The sequence below is a fragment of the Colletotrichum gloeosporioides genome (assembly GCF_011800055.1).
Source record: "Colletotrichum gloeosporioides strain Lc1 chromosome Unknown consensus_6, whole genome shotgun sequence".
NCBI lineage: Eukaryota > Fungi > Ascomycota > Sordariomycetes > Glomerellales > Glomerellaceae > Colletotrichum > Colletotrichum gloeosporioides.
Genome location: NW_025544651.1, coordinates 304404 through 325103, shown reverse-complemented (window position 1 = coordinate 325103; position 20700 = coordinate 304404). Strand labels below are relative to the sequence as shown.

Sequence of the window (20700 nt, the reverse complement as noted above, 5' to 3'; positions counted from 1 at the left end):
GGGGTCCCTGCCATGCGGATGTCACTGTTGATTTTCTGCTATTATGCAGTAAAATTGTGTGTTGATAGCCCCTCCGCTGCAGCAACAACAAAACAACGCCCAGCTGCCACGCTTCCGAGGTGCCGAGAAACACGTGGAGGTGCATCCCGTCGTCGCCAAACAAAACCAAACAGAGCCAATCTGACGTGCAGCAGCCTGCAGCACCAAGCAACCACATTACGAATCCTCCGTCACGCAGGCACCAACTGTCCCAGCCGACCACGCGAGGGTCCGCTGGTCACTGGTGGTTGGCCTCGCTGCTGTGTACTTTTTGTGCTCGCATCTGATTTTTTTGGCGGCCCCTCGTGGCCCAACCAACCTCAAAAAGTCACACCCCGCCATCGCATCGTCACTTGACCCCGCGACGCACTCAGGTCACCACCTCACCACCGTCGCGACGACATCCACGGTTTCACCTGGTACTCATCCCAACTCTTCGACAGTCACTACCGCACAGCAACACACCACAACAGAAAAAAAATGTCGCTATTCGGAAACTTCGACGTCGCGAAGCTGGCCTCCCAGCTAGGCGGCTTCACCATCCCCGACGATCCCGAGATCCAGCACGAATACGGTGAGCCTCTTCACATCACTCCCGCAGGCTCCGTCTGACCCGCCCCCAGGATCAAAGGACTTTGGCTACAGCAACCACGGCTCCCACCCCGGCGGCTACGACGGCCAGCCCCCCGCAGGCTACGCCGGCGGCCCGCAGAACGGCGCCGACGAGTACAAGCGCGAGCACCCCGACGCCTTCGGCACCGCGGATCCAGAGCGCTCCGCCGCCGCTTCCTACGGCGCGGGCGCGTTCTCTGCCGCTGCCGCCGGCACCTATGGCGCCCACGCCCCTTATCCCACGGACTCGCCCCGCCCGGAGCACCGCTACGGCGACCAGCAGAGCCCCTACCCCTCAGAGTCCCCGCGCCCCGAGCACAGGCCGTACGGGGAGAGCGCGAGCCCGTACCGCCCGCCGCCGCCGGAGCACGGCTATGAACGCCCGCCCTCGCCGCGTCTGCCGGAGGGCTGGGCCAAGAGGTTCGATGAGCGAAGCGGGCGGTGGTACTACGTCAGCCCGAACAACTCGACGCAGTGGGAGCCGCCTGCGCCGCCCTCGCCCGTCGTGTCGCCGCCGCCGCTGGAGCCGAGGTACGAGGATCGGTATGCGGGAGGAGGGCACTCGCCGCGTCCGGGGTATGGTGGGCACTCGCCTCAGCCGGGATATGGCGGGCACTCGCCGGCGGAGTACGCTGCTGGCGCTGCGGCGGCGGGCGCGGTGGCAGGTGCTGCTGCGGGGTACTACGCGGGACATAATTACGAGCAGGGCCAGCCTCATCAGCAACCGCAGTATCATGACCCGAACCGGTCGTACGGCCAGCCACGGTATGGCCAGCCCCAGGGATCGCCGTATGGGCAGCCTCAGGGATCTCCATATGGGCAGCCTCATGCATCGCCGTTTGGCCAACCTTCAGGATCGCCGTACGGTGGCGGGTCGCCCTATGGACAGCCGCAAGCTTCGCCGTACGGTCAGCCCCAGCAGCAGGCGTATGGACACCCGTACGGTCAGCAGTATGAGCAGGGCAGCGAGGAGAAGAAGAAGAAGAAGAGCAGTAGCAGCAACATGCTGCTCGGCGTGGCTGGTGGTTTGGCAGTTGGCGCCATAGGAGGAGCGCTGATTGCTAACGCTCTGGGTATGTTACGCTTCGTCTCTGGTCGAGACGAACTACTAATAATTTCGCAGACTCGGACTCCGACGAAGAGCGCCACCAGGAGCGATACGAACGAGGCAGCGACTCCGGATCCGAGCACCGCTACCGCGAGTACGAGCGCGACGAGAGCGACCGGGAGTCGTTGCGGGAGGCCAGGAGGGAGTACGAGGAGGAGCTGGCCAGCGCGCGGGGGTCGAGCTGCAGCAGCAGCGACCGGGAGTCGTTGCGTGAGGCGAGGGAGGAGTATGAGGAGGAGTTGCATGATTACTACGATGACTGAGGTGGTTAGGATGTATTGAGCGACGAAGTGATGGCTAAATCCATAATTGGTTCTTAATGCATAGAGATATCACTGCCAGCAAACTTCAAAATATGTGATTTCCGTTGCCGGCATCATTTTGAATTGAGTTATCAGGAACCCCTTATCTTGTTAGAGAACGATGATTCGCCTCACCGCAGACATCGTGGGCGCCTTCTTCCATCTCTGCGAAAGTGCAGGTCCTCCACCAGCCATCTAAGGATATCCAACCGACCAAGCAGATCTGTTGGACTTGATACATATAGAACGAAGATGAGGGGGATGGAAGTGGTTAACAACGGAATCTAGCGTGCTCTTGTTCCGTTCCCGAATGCATAGCTGCGGCGGTTTCGTTCGAGGCTCTGGCCTTGGTACTTGTTTTGTTACTTGTTTAAAATTCCCGTTGGCTTCTTTGCCCGCTGCTCAGCTTGGCCGTCTAGATCTTTTGCCTTTCGTATACCCAAAGGATGATTGGGGAAGCGCGCACAACCACACATCCAACTGCTTCTGCGTTTTTGTGACGTAGTGTTTGAGACAGAGTGGCCTGCTGCAGATGAGATCAGTCCGGGCTCCAGGCTAGGACAAAACTTGAGAAATCTCCTCGACTGATTGTGCTTGTATACTTCCATTCGCTGGCAACGATGTCGTTTTAGAGGGCTTTATGGTAAAGGCTTTTGCCCTTTGGTTGTGTAGCTGCAGTCCATTTGAAATAATTCGCTCCTTCCAGACATAACAGCAGGGATTTCGTCAAACCTCCGTCTTTTTTCCATGTAGTAATTGATTGCTTTTGGATACGTTATTGTGTAATAGGTTGGTCAAGTAGCAAGGTATGATTGCTCCCGCGGGTTCCGAAAATATCGGCCATCCTCGCCTCTAAAGAGTATGCGGGCCATTGGGTTGCGTATTCTCAAGATTGAATACGCCTCATTAGTTGGGCAATACTTCAGGGGCACTGACGGTGACGATGGACGACGAAACGAAGAGGGGGTTGAAACGCTTTGCGAGATGCTGTCGAGTCGGATACTCAAAGCTGACCATTGGATTTGAAGCAGATACACATCCGATACGAAGCTTTCGCAAATGCCAAAGAGTGCGAGGCCCTAAAGATGAAGAAACTCTCGAAAAAAAAGGGGGAAAGAAAAGATGCTGTCTTACTGCTGCTGGTTGCCTTAGTCATTGACTAGGGAGTTATCTGCGGGAATGTGACAACCCTGCATCCGCCAGCTTTTGAGCCATGTAACGGTGAACAAGATTACCCGTTTGGCGCGAGGCATATAACACCAGCCCTGACGGCAGGGATTAATCTGGTTGATCGTAAGCCGACTACTAATAGGTACGCAATTATGTTAAACACTGTTTTCTGGAAAGTGTCTGGCAGTTGCGCAAGTTATGATTGAGATATCACCTCTCATGAATGCCCTCAAAGAGCGAGTGTTCCATTAAATTACTATCTTCCAGCCAGATCTCACCCCACCTCATAGCTTCCAAACCTGCAGGTTGCGGTACCGAGCTACCAGGGGCTGCATCTGCCTGAACCCGATCCTGCCATCCCGAATCACGGGCCCAGTCGACTTATCATCATTGAACTCAAAGATGGGGAGATCGTTAATCCTAAATTTGACCTCCCTCTTATCCTTGACAACCTCAATCTTGTAAAACGCCCCCGCGGCATCAGGGACAGGAGGCAACGGATCAGCCCCCTGCGCAACCAAATGGAACCCAGGCGACTTCCTCAAGTTCGCCAGATGGAACGCCCGCTCCTCAGGCCACCGCCTCCGAAAGTACGACGCGTGCAGCGTCCGGATGTCGCTGGAGTGGTACTGCGGGTAGCTCCCGTTGCGGGGCTTGAGGCTGGGGTCGAAGATGCTGAGCTTGCCGTCGTCGGCGGCGGAGGCGGCGCCGAAGAAGAACATGGCGAGCCCGGGCTCGGCGCGCGGGGAGAACTCCCAGGTGATGCGGATGCCGTCGGGGAAGACCTCGGGCACCCAGTAGACGAAGTAGTCGTCCGGGCCGCCGGCGCCGGCGAGCTCGATGGTGCCGTTGACGGCGGTCACGTTGAGGGGCCCCTCAGGGATCCAGGTGGCGACGTCGGCGGTGGAGTTGAGCGGGTTGGAGTAGAGGAGCTGTTCGGCGGCCATGGCGGGCAGGGCGAGGGAGAGGAGGAGGGTGAGAGTGCGCATCTTGAGAGAGGAGGAGGATGTCGGGGGAGAAGGTGGTTTTGATGGAGGAGTGGAGGGCCCGGTGGAGGTTCGGCGCGGGTGCGGAGCGGGGTGGGCGGCGTGTAGTCGGATCGTCCCCGGTGCGCGGATTGCCTGCCTTTGAAGATTGAGGATGAAGACGATGGAGAAGGGTTACATTATTAGACCGGGTGGATGACGGTGCCTTTTCAATGTTTTTCTGCTCGGTGAATGTTTCCTCATTTTAAGCTCCCCCTCTTCTCTCATCTTGGCGCGCGGTCGAAAGAAGCGCATCGGAAAACTTTCGTCTTGCGCCAACGGTGTGATGCTGCACCGAGATGGACCGAGTCCGGGGTCCCCCGGCGGTGGAGACGGGGGAGGTTGACGGATGCATGAGCTAAACTCAGAGGGGCAGCTACTGCAACGTCTGCGATGTTGTGATTGTGATTGCGAAAGGTGTGATTAATCAAAGAAAATGTGATTATTTTTCAGGTGCCGCTGGGGTGTCTTTTCACCATTGCGTATCTTGATTGCTTGTCCTTCAAGCACGCGATTCGAAGCATCAGATGAGGTATGAGCGATGAGTTCGTCGGATTCCTGCGCATCATGAACCCCGGCCGCAGTCAATCGAGGTCCGGATGGCTGGTTCAAGTTCCACCAATTGAAGGGTGGAGATCAGCGTTGCATCCGGCAATGAGCCTAAATCTGACTTGGAGGTGAATCGTGGTTTGTTGTGACCCTGCAAAGCTTGCCAAGATGTGAGCATCCTTGGATATGTCCTCATCAATGGGACGAACGCGACCCCGAAGCTTCCGGTAAACTTCAGTGCTATGAGCGAGCGGAGCTGTCCGTTCGGTTGGAGCAATAGCTTCCACTTTTGTCCCACCGGAACGGAGGTAGCACGGAGAGTAGCGCAAAGGAGTTGGGAAATGCCAAGCTCCGAAATTCCCCAGAGCTCCGTCTCTCGATCATCAAATTGCCAGACTATTTCGTTCATATAAATATTCGAGAAAGATATTGGTATTATCCGCCCATTGAATCACTCGTTGATCACAGAAACGCGAGCCATTAAGAAACAAGCGTCGATGAGAAGTGGTATCTATCTTGTTAAGGAAGCGGTGGCCAATACTGTAATACAGTACGCCACCTTGCTGTGATGCGTAATATATACAAGAAGCGTTACCTATTAATCGTACATCACCACTCACCACGTATTATATGAGTCGATGATGTTATCAACATCACTCTCGTCGTCATCCTTGTTCACCATGATCCCGACTCGGGAACCAGAGAACCTCTCAGCTGGCCAACCCTGCATCGTCCACTTCGCCTCGACTACATCCCCTCCCATAATGAGAGTATGCTCCAAAAGACAACTATCGTTCTTCATCGTGGCACCGCTCAACAACCTGCTCCCCGTCCGCAGCACACACCTATCCCCAATCTCGAGGCGGTTCAAGTCAAACTTGCCGCGGGTATTAATATGCGCCACAACACTGGCATCATCCACCGCAACCCTGTCTCCGAGCGTAATCAAATCCGGCTCGGTGAACATCAGGCTCGGCTCCCCGTTCGCGAACAGCGCGCAGTCCTTGCCGATCTTGGCGCCCAACGCGCGGAAGTACAGCACCATCCAGTGCGTGCCCGTCAGCATGCCCAGCACCCCGTGCCCGCGGTAGCAGTGCCGCCGCAGCCGCTCGATCGCGAGGAAGAGCTGCCACCGCTGGCAGTACGCGGACTTGTCCCAGTCGTAGTTGCCCGGCTGCCGGCGCCCGAGGAGCAGCCACTTGGCGGCGACGACGAGCGCGAGCGCGACGACGGCGTGGAGCGTCATGAGGACGGAGATGCCCGCGAAGGAGAGCACGTAGAGCAGGATGACGGCGTACCAGTCGTTTTTGCTCTCGGCGTGGAAGATGTCGTAGACGCTGTTGATGAGCTGGATCGAGGAGATGGTGGGCACGTTCCAGTAGAAGGCGGTGAAGACGGTGATGAAGGTGGAGTAGAGGAAGATGGTGCCGGGCCCGAGGACGCGGTAGGATGCTTGGTTGAGGTAGAAGGCCCTTCCGAACGGGGACGCGTCGTTTGCGTCTGGCTGGTCGGCGGGTGTTTTTGGTTTCGGCGCGGGGGTTGGGAGGGGTTTGCGTGGCACGATGAACCTGTCGGCAGCCATGGCCTTCTCGTTGGGGAAGTACCGGCTCGCTCGCTTCTCCTGCTTGAAGCTGTCGCGGCCGGTGGTCAGGCAGACGGCGTCTCCGCCCTTGGAGCCGACGAAGGTGCCGCCTTTGGCGTACAGCTTGTTCCGTCTCGTCAACGCGCCGGAGCCCATGGTGGTCCGCTCGCCGACTTCAACCCCCGGCAGGAGACAGACGCGGTCGGCGATCATGGCGCGGTCCTGGATGATGATCTTCTCGGATCCGATGCTGTCTGATGTGATCAAGTGAGAACGCGATCCAAAGACGACGTCGTTGCCGATGTCGAGGAGGTGGTAGTCGGTGATCACGGGGCCGGTGCCGGGCCAGTACACCCGTTTGCCGATTTTCCCGCCCATCATGCGGATGGCGACTGAAGTGGCCTCGTAGTGCGAGCCAAAGAGGCCGGTGACGTCGTGAAGACGGGCACCTGGGAGGAGCTTCCTGATGAGATCCGTCCGCCAGGTCTCGATGTTGCCCCGAATTTTGTTAGGGCCGCCCCTCAGGGGGCCGAACATGGCGTCCAAGAGGAGTTTCACCAGGACGGCGAAGCCAAATACGAAGAATGGCGTAAAGGTGGATCGCAGGATCAAAGCGAGGTAGTGGTATCCCACGCGGTGGCTGTGGGTAAACCACTCGAGGATATCCCTCATCGGCGAGTGACTGCTGAGAGGCTGGTTGAGGACCATGCCGACGAGGCCGCTGAGCCACGGGGTCAGCGACAGGAGCCAACCGATGGCTAATAGAGGCATGGTCCCGAGAAGTGTGAGTAGCCAGTGCGGCTTCGGGGCCTTTGTTGGAAGCGTGTCCCTGTTCGATTCATCCGCATCATCCAGCTCCCAGCTAGACGAGTTGGGCCCTATGCAGGTGTTGGGCGGGATGACGGCCCCCGGCGCAACGATTGAAGAGAAGCCCACGGAAGCCTTCTCCCCGATGATGATGCGTCCGAGGTACATCGAAGTGTTGGCCTCCGCCGCGAACGGGCGGCAGATACACTTGGCGAGGACGACGCCGTCGCGGATGTCCAGAAGATCCCACTCCCCAAACGAGACGCCGGAAACCTTGACGTCTGTCCCAACCTTTGCTCCGAGCATGCGCAGATACAGGCACATCGTGTAGTCGGAGAATCCAAAGATGCCCTCGCCGCAGAGGCTGACGATCTTCTGAACCATCCACCAGCGGGTGTGGTAGAGGCCCCACATGGGATAGACACCTTCGCGATAGCGTCCGATGATTGCCCATTTGGCGATTATGCCCGCGAACGGCATGGTGAGTCTCATGATGATCTGCGCGAAGACGATGGAGGCCGTCAGGTTGAAGAGGCGGCCCGGGACGGATTCGTTGGTGTGCCAGAACTGGGTTTGCGCGAGGGCGACGAGGAAGACGGTCCACTGGAGAGCTCTACGCATGGGGTAGAAGACGACGAGTGGAAGGAGCTGGACTGCCATCAGCCACGGGTTTGTCGAGCTTTTCGGTTCGGTCGTGACGAGGTGGTCGTCGTTCGCTTTGGCTTCTTCGTCGTGGAAGGTCGAGGCGGAGATCTTGTCGATGTGCGCTGAGATCTCGGTGACAGTTCCGCTGTTGAAGATGAGACTGATTGGGATGCTGGTGTTTAGCTCTGACCGGAGTGCAGACATGAGTTTCCCGGCGCTGAGGGAGTCTCCTCCCAAGCTGAAGAAGTCGGTGTCCGTTGGGATATCGGAGGGGCTGCATGAGAGCACCTCTGCGAAGATCTTGGTCACCTTGCCCTCGGTCGTGCTCAACAGGCCCTGGAGCTGGTCGGCGAGAAGCTGGTTCAGGTCTTCTTGAAGTCTCGTCTCGTCGATGACTCCCTTCTCGGACTGAGGGAGCGGTAGTCTCATGGCGTGGAATTTGCTGGGAATCATGTAGTTGTGGACCTGAGTCGCCATTTCCTGCCGAACATGGTCCAAGAATTCGACACTCAAGGGCTCTAACCCGGGAGTCTTGGGTGCGAGGAAGGCCTCGGCCATGCCGAGTCTCGAGTCGAAGCGGAGATAGCCCTCAAAGCTCGCTGGCGTGATGGAGCACAAACAAGCAGCTAGCTCGTCAGGATCGATGATGCACAGGCGAGAAGATATTGGCACGTCGAGGGAGGTATCTGGCGGAGGGCAGTCGGCTTCCCAGTGTCTCTCGATGTAAGGCGTTGCGTCTGTCAGCTCTGGCAGTTCCAGCCTTTCAGCCAACTTGATTCGCAAGATCTTGTTGTTCTTCTTCGGAAGATCCTCCATGTACACAATGCAGACGGGCCACTTCGCCTGCTGCAGTGATTGCTTGAGTGCGTTCTGGATTGTCTTCAAGTCGACTCGCGGCCTATCCACGGCGGGGACGATGGCGACTCCCACGACCTCCTGAAGAACATCATGAGTTGCAGAAAACGCGAGCACCTGTGAGATGCGTCCTGAAATTGGCGTCCCGAAAGCCATTGATGCCGCCATGATGGCATTCTCAACCTCAAAAGGCGAGATCAGCTCTCCGCCGCGGTTGATAACCTCCTTGCTCCTACCTGTGATGTATAGATACCCCTCATCATCCATGTATCCCAGGTCGCCAGTATCGAACCAACCATTTTCGTTGAAAGGCGACTTGTCGAAAGATCCGTCCGGTTGGAGGTATCCCGAAAACACCGGCTCTCCTCGGACGCAAATTCTTCCCACTTCCCCGGGTGCTGCACGTTCGTCGGAGTAGTCGAGGATGGTCAGGTCCGGCCCCGTGCTGATTCCTGATGTTCCTGGGCGGTCTAAGATGTAGTCTAGTGGAGGCGTCGAGATCGGCATGCACCTAGTGTTGCGTCAGTTGCGATAGCTTGGCGCGAGAAGGAGCTAGACTTACTCAGTCATTCCGTAGCTCGGCAACACGACGCAGTTGAACGTTTCCCTCAGTTGGCACGCGAGCGATGGAAGCAAACCACCCGCCGCGTTGCATGCGAGCCGGATCTTGCTGTTCTGCAAGGCCGTCGGCCGCGACTCTGCCCCCGCCAGAATGACCGAGTGCATGGACGGCGACGCGTAGTACCACGTCGGCTGGATCTCCTCGTTCATATCCCAAAAGAGACCTGGGTCAAAGGCGGGGCAGCATATCGTCGAGCCACCGGAGAAAATGGGCGCGAAGATGTTTCTCACCAAGCCGCCACTGCAGTGCCCAATTAGCTGGAGCCAAAAAGTCTGTGACTGATTTTCAGTCTCACTTACACGTGGAACAGTGGCATCATGTTGAGACAGATGTCCGCGGACGTCAGACCCCACGAGTCCACCACGAAAGAAATGCCTGCAATCATGGAGTGTGTCGTCAAAGGGACCACCTTCTTCGTCCCTGATGTTCCGCTGGTGAAAAGAATCAACGCGACCTCATCGGCCTTGTTGGGTCTCGGAGTGTCTGAGATCGGCAGAGGGGAGCCTGTCATTGTTTGAAGAGTGATGTCGTCGCCCTGATTCCACTCGGCAAAGACGACCTGAATACCGGACTTGGAGACCCAAGCACTGTTTAAATCCAGCTTCTTGTAATCCTCTGGCGTGGTGATGATGCACCGCGCACCGGCCTGGAGAACATCGGCCTGGAACTGCTCCGGGCCCACCGCGGGGTTGATGGGCGCAGCGGTGTAGTACGTCGCAACGGCCATGACCGCCGCAGCTAAGAGCGGCCCATTCGGAAGCGCGATGGCGACAATCGGGTTCCGTGTGCCATGTTCAAGGGGTAATCGGAAGCATTCGACAAAGTTCCTGAGACCGCGGTGGGTGATGTAGTTGGCGGGGCTCGTCGACCGCAGCGCTGGCCTGTCGTCCCGTCCGATGAACTGCCCGAAGGAGTGATACGACTCCTTCACCAATCTCCTCGTCTTTTCAATGAGCCATTTCGAGTCCTTGTCGGGAGTTGTTTTGGTACCTTCGGGAAGGCATCTTGTGAGTCTGGTATGGCAGTCGATGAGAGGCAGTGGTGGCCAGGAGCCAGGTATCTCAGTCAAGAGTGTGTACAAGAGGTAGAGGGGCCTCAGCGAGGGCCCTTTGGGTTCGAAGAGAGATCGGAGGATTTCCTCGCGGTCGAAATTCGAGGATTGTAAGGAAAGGAATCGTTTATCGGTCTTGATGAGGTCGGGGGTCAACTGGTAAAGAGCGTCGACTAGACCCCTCAGTTCGTCTTGGTTCGTGAGTGTCATCATGAAAGATCGTCGTATTGAAACCGGCTATTTTGACAAGAAGCCCTCTAAAGTTGAGGCAGTTCGTCAAGAAAAAACGAGTGGAAGCCTCGAAGAACCTAATCTGAGGCGGCTTGGTGAAAGCTGTCGGTCTCGATAGAACCACTTCACTGCAAGTAAATGCGATGCGCAAGAAACGAATGTGGATGCATATAACAACCTGGTAAGGACCGTGGTGATGTGCTCGAAGAGCGCACCATTGAAGAAAAGCCCCCGAGATGCTTGTGCAAGAGGAAGAAGGACAGAAATCATCAATTCTGGCGAGACGCATGACGGACTCATTGCAGGACTTACACAAAAGGGAAACCGCATGGATGCCGTGCATCTGCCGTCCAGACGCCGAGCCTGGAACAGCCCATAGTGCAGCCATTGGGACCCGATAGAGGCAAGGAGGAAAGGTCTAGCGAGTGTCTCTTCTTCCCTAATCGCGAAATCTCCCCCGAAGCTTGCAGCTTCGAAAAGCAAGCTTAACATGAATAAAGCCGCGCCATGCTTGCTGCCGTTCCTGACCCTTGGGATAAACTATCGTCGACGGGAGGAAGCTTGGCTGCATCGGGTGGCTCTAGCGTCAAACTTGCGTGTTAAGGGATGGGGCTGCAGACGGGAGATGAGTGGTTTTGCTGTTGGTTGCCATGTGGCTTGGTAGCTGAATGCGTCTGCAAAGACGAATCAAAGTGTTAGATCGGTACTATCCGACGTGCTAAGAGACAAGATGGTTAGTTGTGTTGCCAAGGTAGCGTGGTTCTGGTCTCCCTGCCCCTTATCTCCCCACGCCAAGGGTTTGGCATTTCTTCTCGAATGTGTGTGTATGCCACGCGATGAGGGCAAGGGATGGCATATCGAAACCAACAGAGCCGATCAATGACTTGGGTATACTTTTTCCTGTGCTCTAGTAACGATGCATCGTTCGAGTACGACATGCTTCGGACTTAAACTTGCCCTTCGACGCCAGCGGAAAGCCGTTCCCGAGAAAAGCAAATATTTAGGTCCACCATCGCATGATCTGTATGTATCAGTTGCATGTGCATTCGTCAACGATCCCTTACGTCTGGTGTTTAATTTCACGATCATGTCTGATTGCGATGTTCTATGCTCATCGTCTCAATGACGCTTGACCAACAATATTCCCACTTCATAAGGATTTATAGATAATGTGAGCCGCTGTAGCAGCAACAACCTCTGTTGGATGCAAGTTAGTTCTCACTGATCCGGTTCTCTCGGATTGTTTGGCGTGCCGAATTTATTCACAGGGTTCATTCCATACAATCATCCTACGACCACATCCTCATCCTTTGATACCCATAGACGTGGTCCCGGGAATGTGGAATGTGGTATCCCACCGGCAGCGCTACCGCCGTCGTCATATGTAACTGAAGACGTCCCCTGCAAAGCTCTGTTCAACAACAGACGAACAGGCCTTCTACGCCCCTGACATGAATCGTGTGCTGCGAGCCTATAGAGGAATCCGCTCCGGGACTGTAGCTAAACTTTATTTCAGTCTCAGACAAATTGGAAACCCATCCCACCGGTCACCGGCGGACTCGAACAGAGAGAGAATATGGGACTGTGCCCCCAAATGATTGGACAGTACACCTTTCAACGGCCAGTTTGCGATACCGAACGGGCCGCTGCGATACCCTTTCAATATCGTTCATCATCTCGAATGAATCGTCATAACAGCATCCCGGAAGCTTCGTCGCAACTGTCAGCAGGGTGCAGATGGCCCGAACGAATGAGAAACCAGGAGAGATGAATCTACAATTTAGACTGCCGATGGGATATCGCGTCGATGCCTTTATAAAACCAAGAATGATCTGCAAGTTGTTGGTTCGGATGATTTCTTGGTCCCTCGTGAACAATTGCCCAGCAGGTCTCTTCCGTCTTCATTCGTTCAGATCGTCCGATCTATTCGCTCTTTTCCTATTCAATTCGCTGTAACATATCACGGAGACTATTTTCAAAATGTCGCTCTCTTTCATTTCCACCTTGTCCCTCCTTCTCTCTGCGGCTGGTGCCGCTAACGCTGCCAAGCAGTGTCCCATCCAATTCGAGGGCCGAGTGCCGACCAACTTCACCCCCACCGACTTCGATACGTCAGCAAGTCCCTTCAACAACGGATTTGTCTTCGGCAAGGGCCTGAAGGCCAGCGATGTTGTGACCATTCCGACTGGCCTTAACTCCCTCGTGAGTTACTGTCGATGCTTGAACATAGGCAGTATCCCCGTTACTAATTACCCATACAGTTCGATGCGAACTTCAGCAAGCCCTTCGAAGTCAACATCGATGACCGCTCCATCTTTGCACCGACTGAGACCAACGTGCAAACGGGTTTCCGCCGTGCGGAGATGCTGCCCATGAGCAACAATGGCACAGACCCGTCCACCGCCGGAATCAAGACAGTTCATTGGAGTATGATGAAGGACCCGAAGAAGCCCCTCAACCTCACGCACGAGTACCAAATGGTCTTCCTCGAAAGTTCCATCTTCAGCTCGAACCAGTACGCGCTCAAATACGGAGACCTCATCGGCATCCACCCCGCGGACCCTGATGTCTTGGTTCTCTTCGGCAACTCCAACACCAAGCCCTTCCAGCCCGAGCTCTTCAGGACCAAGTTCACCGACGGGGTCTTCCACAACTTTGCGCTGACCCTGGACTTTACCAAGAAGTAAGCAAAGATAATTCCACTTTAGATGCCCATGCTGACATTGTCTTGAAGCATGACCCAGATCTACTACTCCCAGGGCAGCGCCCCCCTTGTTGCTCAGGGCAAGCCGGTTGAGAACGATATTTCTGGCCAGGGACAGTTTCACTTTGGCGTCCTGAAGAAGTCAATCAACGGCACTGGCGACACTACCAAGACTGGTTTCCACGAGTCTGGCATCAACGAGGGTATCATCTTCGGAGGTATCTTCGAGGAGGACAGCGCTGACGGCTGCGTGTCTCTTTCCCCTTAACTTGACGACGCATGGCAGCAATGTCTACAAGGACCTAAACTTTTCTTCAGCCGGATCGTGAGAAATATAGACCCCATAGAATAAAGCATGGCAAACCCCACATCCGGAAACAGAATATCGACGGTCAGTAATTAAGGTATCTAAATGTGCTGTACGCCGATATAGGAAAGTACACGACTAGTTAGATACATGACTCCTGTATCTCTTCCTTCCAATTACCGATCCTCAAATCTTCCACTTCAACTCCTCCAGCACCTCCTTCGCAGCTCTCTGGCCCGCGAAAACCGCTCCCTCCATGTAGCCATAGTGCTTTGTCGATGTCTCCGTGCCAGCCCAATGAATAGCACCGACAGGTTTCCTGACCCATTCGCCCAGCAACGTCCACATTCCCGGTGCAGGAGTCGCCATCGGACATCCTGTGGCCCACTCATCCTCCATCATGGTGTGAAAAAAGAAATCTTCAGGATCCAAGGCCTCCTGTCCAAATGCAGAAGCGAACCCCGCCAGGGCCACCTGCCGCCTTTGCTCCTTGCTGAAGCTGATGAACTCCCTCGCCTTGCTACCGACAATGAACCCGGTGAGTTTGGGAGGGTATCCCGACTCTGGTGTCGCATCGTATGTAACACTCAAAAACCCTGTCGGATTCGTGCTCTCTCCTGTCAACCCTTTGTCTTTCCAGAAAGCCGTTTTGTAAGTTGCAAAGACCTTCATATAGGCCCCCATTGGCGTATGCTGAAGCAATGTAATCTTTTCGACCGGCAGTCTCGGTTCGAAATCAATCTTGAGGATGTGTGGGGGCGGAATCGCCGAGATGATCCTCCTGGTCTGATACTCCCCTTTCGATGTCCGCACCGTCGCACCGCTCTCCGTGTAAGAAACCGACCGAACTGGCTCTTGCAGTCGGACCAGATCATCACCAATATAACCCCTCAGCTTCTCTGCGATCAGCTGGCCACCGCCTTTCACAAAATGCTCCTGTGCTCCTCCCTCCACCCCACACGCCGAGGTAAAATTCACAAGCCCCTTGAAGAAGAACATGGCATGTAGCATGGAGATGCATGATGTGTTTGCCGCAATGGTTGACTCGAAGGCCATGTTGCCCATGTCAATCGTCGCCTGCGTCCAGGCCTTCTTCTTCATCCACTCATGCACAGTCATCCGGTCCAGAGCCTCCGCATTCGGCGTCTTCCATGGCTCCTCCAAGTCGACGGTGTCGCAGAGCTTTTCAAATTTCCGGACAAACATTCCAATATCGAGAACCTCCCACGGCCGCATGGGAGGAATCAAGCCGCTGTAGCTGCGCGCCTTTCCCCGGTACGCCAGCACGATCTTGCCCTCGGTTGGGTGTTTGAAAACGGGCACGCCGAATTCTTTGGCGAGCCCGTACATCAGGTCCTGCTTGTGCCCGAGGAATGTCGCCCCAACGTCCCAGTAGTCGCCATTCTCGAGGTGCACCGTCTTTGCGCGTCCGCCGACGCGGTCGCGCGCTTCGAGGACAAGGACCCTCTTTCCCGAGTCCTTCAGGAGCCGTGCGGCTGCGAGGCCAGAGTATCCCGCGCCAATGATGATGCAGTCATACGTCGTGGCACCGTCCGTCGATGGGCCGTCCATGATGTTGAGGTTGCGGTCTTATGTCTGGTCTTGTAAGAGAGTAGGGCGGAGTGCAGACAACGGGAAACGTCTGATAGAGTTCAGGTCGGGCGTTCCCGTCTTGATAAAAAGGAGTTCGCGGGATGCCCTTTTGCTTGGACCTGTCAACGGGAACGAGTCTAGTGCTGACGGGAAATTTGGAGGGAAGTCAGCCACGTCTCGGTCGGGGCCAATCATCAACGCCTCGCAATCTTAGACGGGCCAAAGCGACAGTGTCTGGCTCGCGTTGAGACTAGCGTGTTGCTGTCGGCTTGGGCGGTCCGTGGTCTCAGTGGCTGCGAGACGCCAAGGCGCGATGAGTAGTACTCGTCTGGCTACGTGCGTCAACTGGATGTTGGATGTCATTGTGCTCTTTTATATGTTCAGTGCGATTTGAAAAGGAGAGCAAACCCTACAATGGCTTCTTGGTAGACTGGACGTATTCTCAGATCGTGTGGGAGGAAATGTATTAACGTTCATAGGATCTGTCGGATATCAGAGACGTTTGCACAAAATAAGGATCTACTGCCTGTACGATCTATTCCCTCGAAAGATTGATTGAAACGACATAAACCTAATAGAGGTCAGAAAATATACAGCTGTCACCGCCATACAACGTAACTGCGGCTAACCGGAGCTGTGTCCGTCCATAGCCTCCACTCCCGGCCCAAGATCGGCGGCAGGTGGGTCTCCGCATGTCGCTTGCGTCTCCGAAAGAAGGCTGGGTGGCCGCCCGGGGAAGTGTGCCGTTCGTGCTTACCGTCCGTCAGGTCAGACCGTGTGTCATATATTCTGATCTTTGGCAGGTTTCATCTGCCATGTTGGCACCGAAAACACCCCGGGGCCGTAAAACAACCGCGAGAGAGGCAGATCAGGTCTAGAAAAGCTGGCGGACTGTCTTACCGCACGGTCTGCCCTTCGTTACCCAACGACACTATGCAGCAGTCGCGGGTACATACTGCTACTAGACACATTCATCGAGAGGGTTTTGCTCAGTTAAGACAGAAGCACGCAGGCCCTTTCTCGACGGGCCGATCTCAGTCACGAACGAAGCCTCTCGGTTCATATCGTTCGATGCTAGAGTAGATGAGGGACGATTTGAGATAACTCCAGACCTGGTTACATTTGAGATATCATGGAGACTTTATAGAGAATCAGGCAGGACACAAACAATGCTTCCGAGTCAGAATGGCAGTGCTTCTTTTTTTATCTGCCTCGGCGAAGTTTGCTGTCTTTTAGGCAATCGTTTTCCGAGAACGGGGAGCTTGTTGACTCCGAAATCCCCAATCCTTGTCATCGCCCCATAGCGACGCGCAACATGTCTCCCACTCTATTATGAACCGAACTCGTATTCAGAGGCCGTGACATGAGATCACCGATTTAGACCAAATCAGGGCAAAGCTGACTTGGCAGTTTTGAGCAATTTTGTGTGATTCAGGCTGAGTCTCCAGGCGAGGCCCATGTAAAATATCTTTATGGGGTCGCAAATCCAGTGGCCAAGCTGCATCAAATTCCTGAGAAGAGCGTCGTTCTCCCCAAGATCTCAGAGATCATTCCCACCCTAGTTAAGGATTTGAAAAATAATTCGAGTCAGGTTTCTCTACGTCTACGCTTCCAAGGCTTTTTTCGCTGACCTCCGTTGCGTCTCGTCTAGACCAGGCCAGGTTTCGTAGAAGCCTGGAAAGTTGACTTTGCACCTCGATTAGAGCCTTGAAATGCCCGTGAGACCGCAGGCAGAACCTTTCAACTTAATGCACCTCTTAAATCGCCGGACCGGTGAATTTTGTAAGAAGACATGGGCAACTGGGTTTGGCTACAGAGGGACACCACATCGAGGAGCGAATCATTGCGAAATTTCATGTCAATACTGTCTTTCCACAACCCATAAAAGCCGTCCCAAGTCCAACTTGAAGCAATCATATTTTTCTTCACTGGCGCATCTTCGGACTGTGACAAGTTCAACTCCCTCAAATCTCGTTATCTTGGTATTATTGGCAAAATGAAGCTCTCTATCATTGCCGTATCCTTTTCTGTATTCCTTGGAAATGCTTATGCACTGCACGTAAGTCGAGTCAAATCACTCTAAACTCTGCTCATTCCGTCACTTCTGTTCTCCAGCTTGCTGTCGTCCAGTCAAGAAACATGATAGGAACGAATTGGCGTTTTCTCTTTCCTTTTCTTCCTTCCCATTAACACCTTTCTAACGAAACCTGATTACAGAGGTGCACTTGCACATTCCAAGGACCATCGTGCCTCGGCTTCTCTCAAGTTGAAGACACTCAAAGCTGCAGCGACTTTTGCAAATCAAACTTCAAAGACGGCAAGACATGCTGAGCGGGCCTCAGAAGCTTGACACTACACGCCAACGTAGTTCCAGTGCTCATTTTCCTTCGTCTATGGAGTGAACCTGGGATGCGGCACACAAGCACATCAACTTGGAAATCCTCGAGGTTACTTTGTAAGACTCCAGACGAGAATGGAATGTTTGTTCAAATCAAACCGCTATCAATGATTCATGACAAGTTCTCACCTCGAATCGGAGAAGCATTTCATCAACGGCATTGTGTATGTAGGCTTCTTGCGCTATAGCTGACTAGAAAATGATCCAAGGATTGACAACGCCAAACCGGGTACCATGGTATGCCATGTCTCCGGCTGTTTGCGGAGATCTGTCTACTGCAGAGTGTTGACTGTTTCACGAGACAAACAATGCAAAAGTTTCTACGGATTCAATCAGAGTGATTGCGATTGAAATAAATGGATATGTATTCTTATCGCCCTCTTCTTTCTGACAAAAGACATTATGTCAATCATTTAAGTGCTTGGTATATGGAGTCGATTTGTACTATGTGATTAAGTATTTGCCAGACGGGTATCGGTAAATAGCCATGTGGGCCTTCCCGGTGGTGTCGTTGCCTGACTATACAGAACTCATGGATGTCTGATACCATCATACAATCTGCAAAGAAAGACTTCGAGACATAATAGTTCTCACGGGTAAGAATTGCACGTTAATGGCTTTGAGTCTTCCGACTATCTTAATCACTATAAATTCATATTTTATGGATAGGAAGGATTGATGACAAATAAGTTTTGTTCATGGGCTCAGTGAAGATTTTATTTGCTCAAATTAACAGCAATCAGCAACGTTAAATCGCGAGCTGCCGTATTTCACACGGCCTTTATCTCCAACTAAGTCACCACGTAAGCACACCATGATTTCGACTAAGCTTGATGATAGATGCTATGACATCGGAGGTATTTCAGTGTCTGTTGGCCGAATCTCAAGACAATGCTTTGAGTCAGGGCCTAGTTTTCAGTACAAATTTTCATAAGTATAACACAAAAAGTCCTCGCGAACATCCATGAGTTGTTTGACTGTGCGTGTGGTTATGTTAGAAGTTCCGACATAGACCGTATCGTCCAACGTGACGTTGCGGTCCACCTCGTTTGTCCAATCATTAGCGATGATACGACCAGAGACGTCGCTCAGTCGTGTGGATAGATCCCTTGACTGCCATGACCACCAAAGCCGGTCCAGGTTGGTATGATGAAGATAGAAAAGAGGATCTCCGGCTTGAAAGCTTGTCAGCAACACTTCGCAGACATGGCAGCAATAAGAAGGTGGACTTACGACTGGAGTAGGTGTCAGTCAATGTTCCGTATAAACCACCGACGCCCGGATGTCCGGCACCATGAACGCTGATCTCGGCTTGACGGGACAACTGTCCAAAATCAGGCAAGAGCATTAACCGAGAAATCACGGTCGAGTGCGCCGATTCGTTGAAGAATTGCGGCATGAAGTCCCGTCTGACACACCACTCGTAGTACGTCGTGCTGGCTCCCGGCCCCATGTGAATCGTCATGTTCGCGAAAGGCCCGTTTGGGATGCAGCCACCGCCTGTCCGACCATCAAACGAAACAGGTACACCATCTGCAGTGACGGGAACTCCTTCTTCGGGGTCTTCCAAGGTGCCTGGAACCCAAACGCCATTTCCTCCAAATCCGGACTCTGGGTCGAATACTTCCGAGGCCCCAAGATCTTCAGCGTCAAGAGACCAGTCCCAATATGGCTGGGCGCCTTCGAAACCACATTCTCGTATCGCTTGTTCATAGTCGGACAGAAAGAGTCGATGCCAAGGAAGAAATGTGCCCTGAGCTTGGTTAGCGCTCGCTATTACATGACTTGGGTACTTACGGTGAAGTGCTGCGTCACGGTTTGAAGTATGTGGTCTCCCACAAAGTCCTCAAATCGGTTCGTTGCGCCCGGAAGGGTGTCTTTGGACGAAGTCGGTTCCTTGGCTTGCAAACATTTCACGGCTGCGATGTAGTTCGAACGTTCCTCAATCGATAGTGAACGCCTATTGGTTGACATCGTCAGTGAACAAGCACTCAAACTTAGGTTCTGCCCGACATACCATTCTTTGCGCACGAGTGGTTCTGCACATTGGAGAGATAGGACTAAAGCACCAAAGAGTGCGTACAGCTCAAGACATGCCAGGAATCCCATAGTGTATGGTGTTTGTTGCGGATTGAATTGATGAGCTGCCTGTTGCAATGTTAAGATCTTCCCATTGAGCAGTGCGCAAACTGGAGTCTTTTATATTCTATGATCTGAACGAAGGGAACCCAGCTAGACTGAGATGAGGTAGCGCTTAAGTCCCCAATAGTCCGGCGAATCTTCCCGTTGAACTCGGCCAAGTCGCTTGTTGACTGTCAAAGGCATCTTTTCTGCTCGACGGGGAAACACCCCCTTGTATCATTCTATCGGGCCGTTTGTAGTTTCCGGTGGCCGACGTGATGTCGCGCCAATGTTCAGCGTGGACAGAGCGTCTGATATGTCACATGTAGTCAAATCGTCGGACGTCTGGGTCAAATGTGGCTAGACTTTGCGGACGACATTGAAAGAAGGCTTGAGCAATTGCGATGTGTGGCTAACATCCCCAATATTGCAATATGCAGCTACTTGGCGCTCAGGTGAGCCGCCATCGTGATGTGGGCCAATGGACCCTAGCTTCAGTAAGCGAACTGCCATGTGGTGATGATTGCTTTCAGCTGTTTTACTGCACCGCCGGACTGACTCATGATGGTTTCTCAAAGGTGGGCAGCAAGACGGCGCTCGCTTATCTGCAGAGGGAAGAAGTAGTTACACGACGAACGCTTGGAACATCTCAATGAGTCTCCGGGGATGGCTATCGATTTGGGAGCTTCCAGCGCTGGAGAGGAGTTGGGAGAAGTCATATTATCTAAGCCAACGTATTATAAGAGAATCGTGGTGGCTGCTTGGCACTTAGTCCCGGAACTGACTTCTTGCTCAAGTCTCATCAACCGGGTGGCAGTAGATGTGTTGCTCACCACCATTCACAACCCCAGATAATTTTGAGAGACAAGGAGCAGCACGTCTATTCAACTCGCCAGACTGGGGGAGATCTTAGCACAACTCAATGCCGTTAGGGAATACCAAATGGAGCGATCCTGTCTGACCCCAATTGTGTCGGTAT

At 53.9% G+C, this 20700-nt stretch overlaps 6 protein-coding genes across 6 annotated transcripts; 2 read left to right on the top strand and 4 right to left on the bottom strand.

The window, feature by feature from the left end:
- Positions 1 to 519: 519 nt before the first annotated feature.
- GCG54_00014497 (uncharacterized protein) lies at positions 520 to 2022 on the top strand (the record flags this gene model as incomplete). Its single annotated transcript, XM_045414327.1, has 3 exons — positions 520 to 613; positions 663 to 1673; positions 1775 to 2022. The coding sequence occupies 3 exons, from the start codon at positions 520 to 522 to the stop codon at positions 2020 to 2022; spliced, it is 1353 nt and encodes a 450-aa protein (XP_045270905.1).
- A 1493-nt stretch (positions 2023 to 3515) lies between these two features.
- Positions 3516 to 4220, bottom strand: GCG54_00014496 (uncharacterized protein; the record flags this gene model as incomplete). The annotated part of the gene is made up of 1 exon (XM_045414326.1): positions 3516 to 4220. One exon carries the CDS (start codon positions 4218 to 4220, stop codon positions 3516 to 3518), a length of 705 nt encoding a protein of 234 aa, XP_045270904.1.
- A 1201-nt stretch (positions 4221 to 5421) lies between these two features.
- GCG54_00014495 (Oxalate--CoA ligase) lies at positions 5422 to 10577 on the bottom strand (the record flags this gene model as incomplete). The annotated part of the gene is made up of 3 exons (XM_045414325.1): positions 5422 to 9205; positions 9257 to 9556; positions 9616 to 10577. The coding sequence occupies 3 exons, from the start codon at positions 10575 to 10577 to the stop codon at positions 5422 to 5424; spliced, it is 5046 nt and encodes a 1681-aa protein (XP_045270903.1).
- A 2001-nt stretch (positions 10578 to 12578) lies between these two features.
- Positions 12579 to 13570, top strand: GCG54_00014494 (uncharacterized protein; the record flags this gene model as incomplete). Its single annotated transcript, XM_045414324.1, has 3 exons — positions 12579 to 12800; positions 12860 to 13281; positions 13333 to 13570. 3 exons carry the CDS (start codon positions 12579 to 12581, stop codon positions 13568 to 13570), a joined length of 882 nt encoding a protein of 293 aa, XP_045270902.1.
- Positions 13571 to 13795: 225 nt separating this feature from the next.
- On the bottom strand, positions 13796 to 15181 carry GCG54_00014493 (Amine oxidase [flavin-containing] A; the record flags this gene model as incomplete). The annotated part of the gene is made up of 1 exon (XM_045414323.1): positions 13796 to 15181. The coding sequence occupies one exon, from the start codon at positions 15179 to 15181 to the stop codon at positions 13796 to 13798; it is 1386 nt and encodes a 461-aa protein (XP_045270901.1).
- A 3334-nt stretch (positions 15182 to 18515) lies between these two features.
- On the bottom strand, positions 18516 to 19709 carry GCG54_00014492 (Tyrosinase-like protein orsC; the record flags this gene model as incomplete). The annotated part of the gene is made up of 4 exons (XM_045414322.1): positions 18516 to 18775; positions 18834 to 19353; positions 19398 to 19560; positions 19618 to 19709. 4 exons carry the CDS (start codon positions 19707 to 19709, stop codon positions 18516 to 18518), a joined length of 1035 nt encoding a protein of 344 aa, XP_045270900.1.
- Between the last annotated feature and the right edge of the window lie 991 nt (positions 19710 to 20700).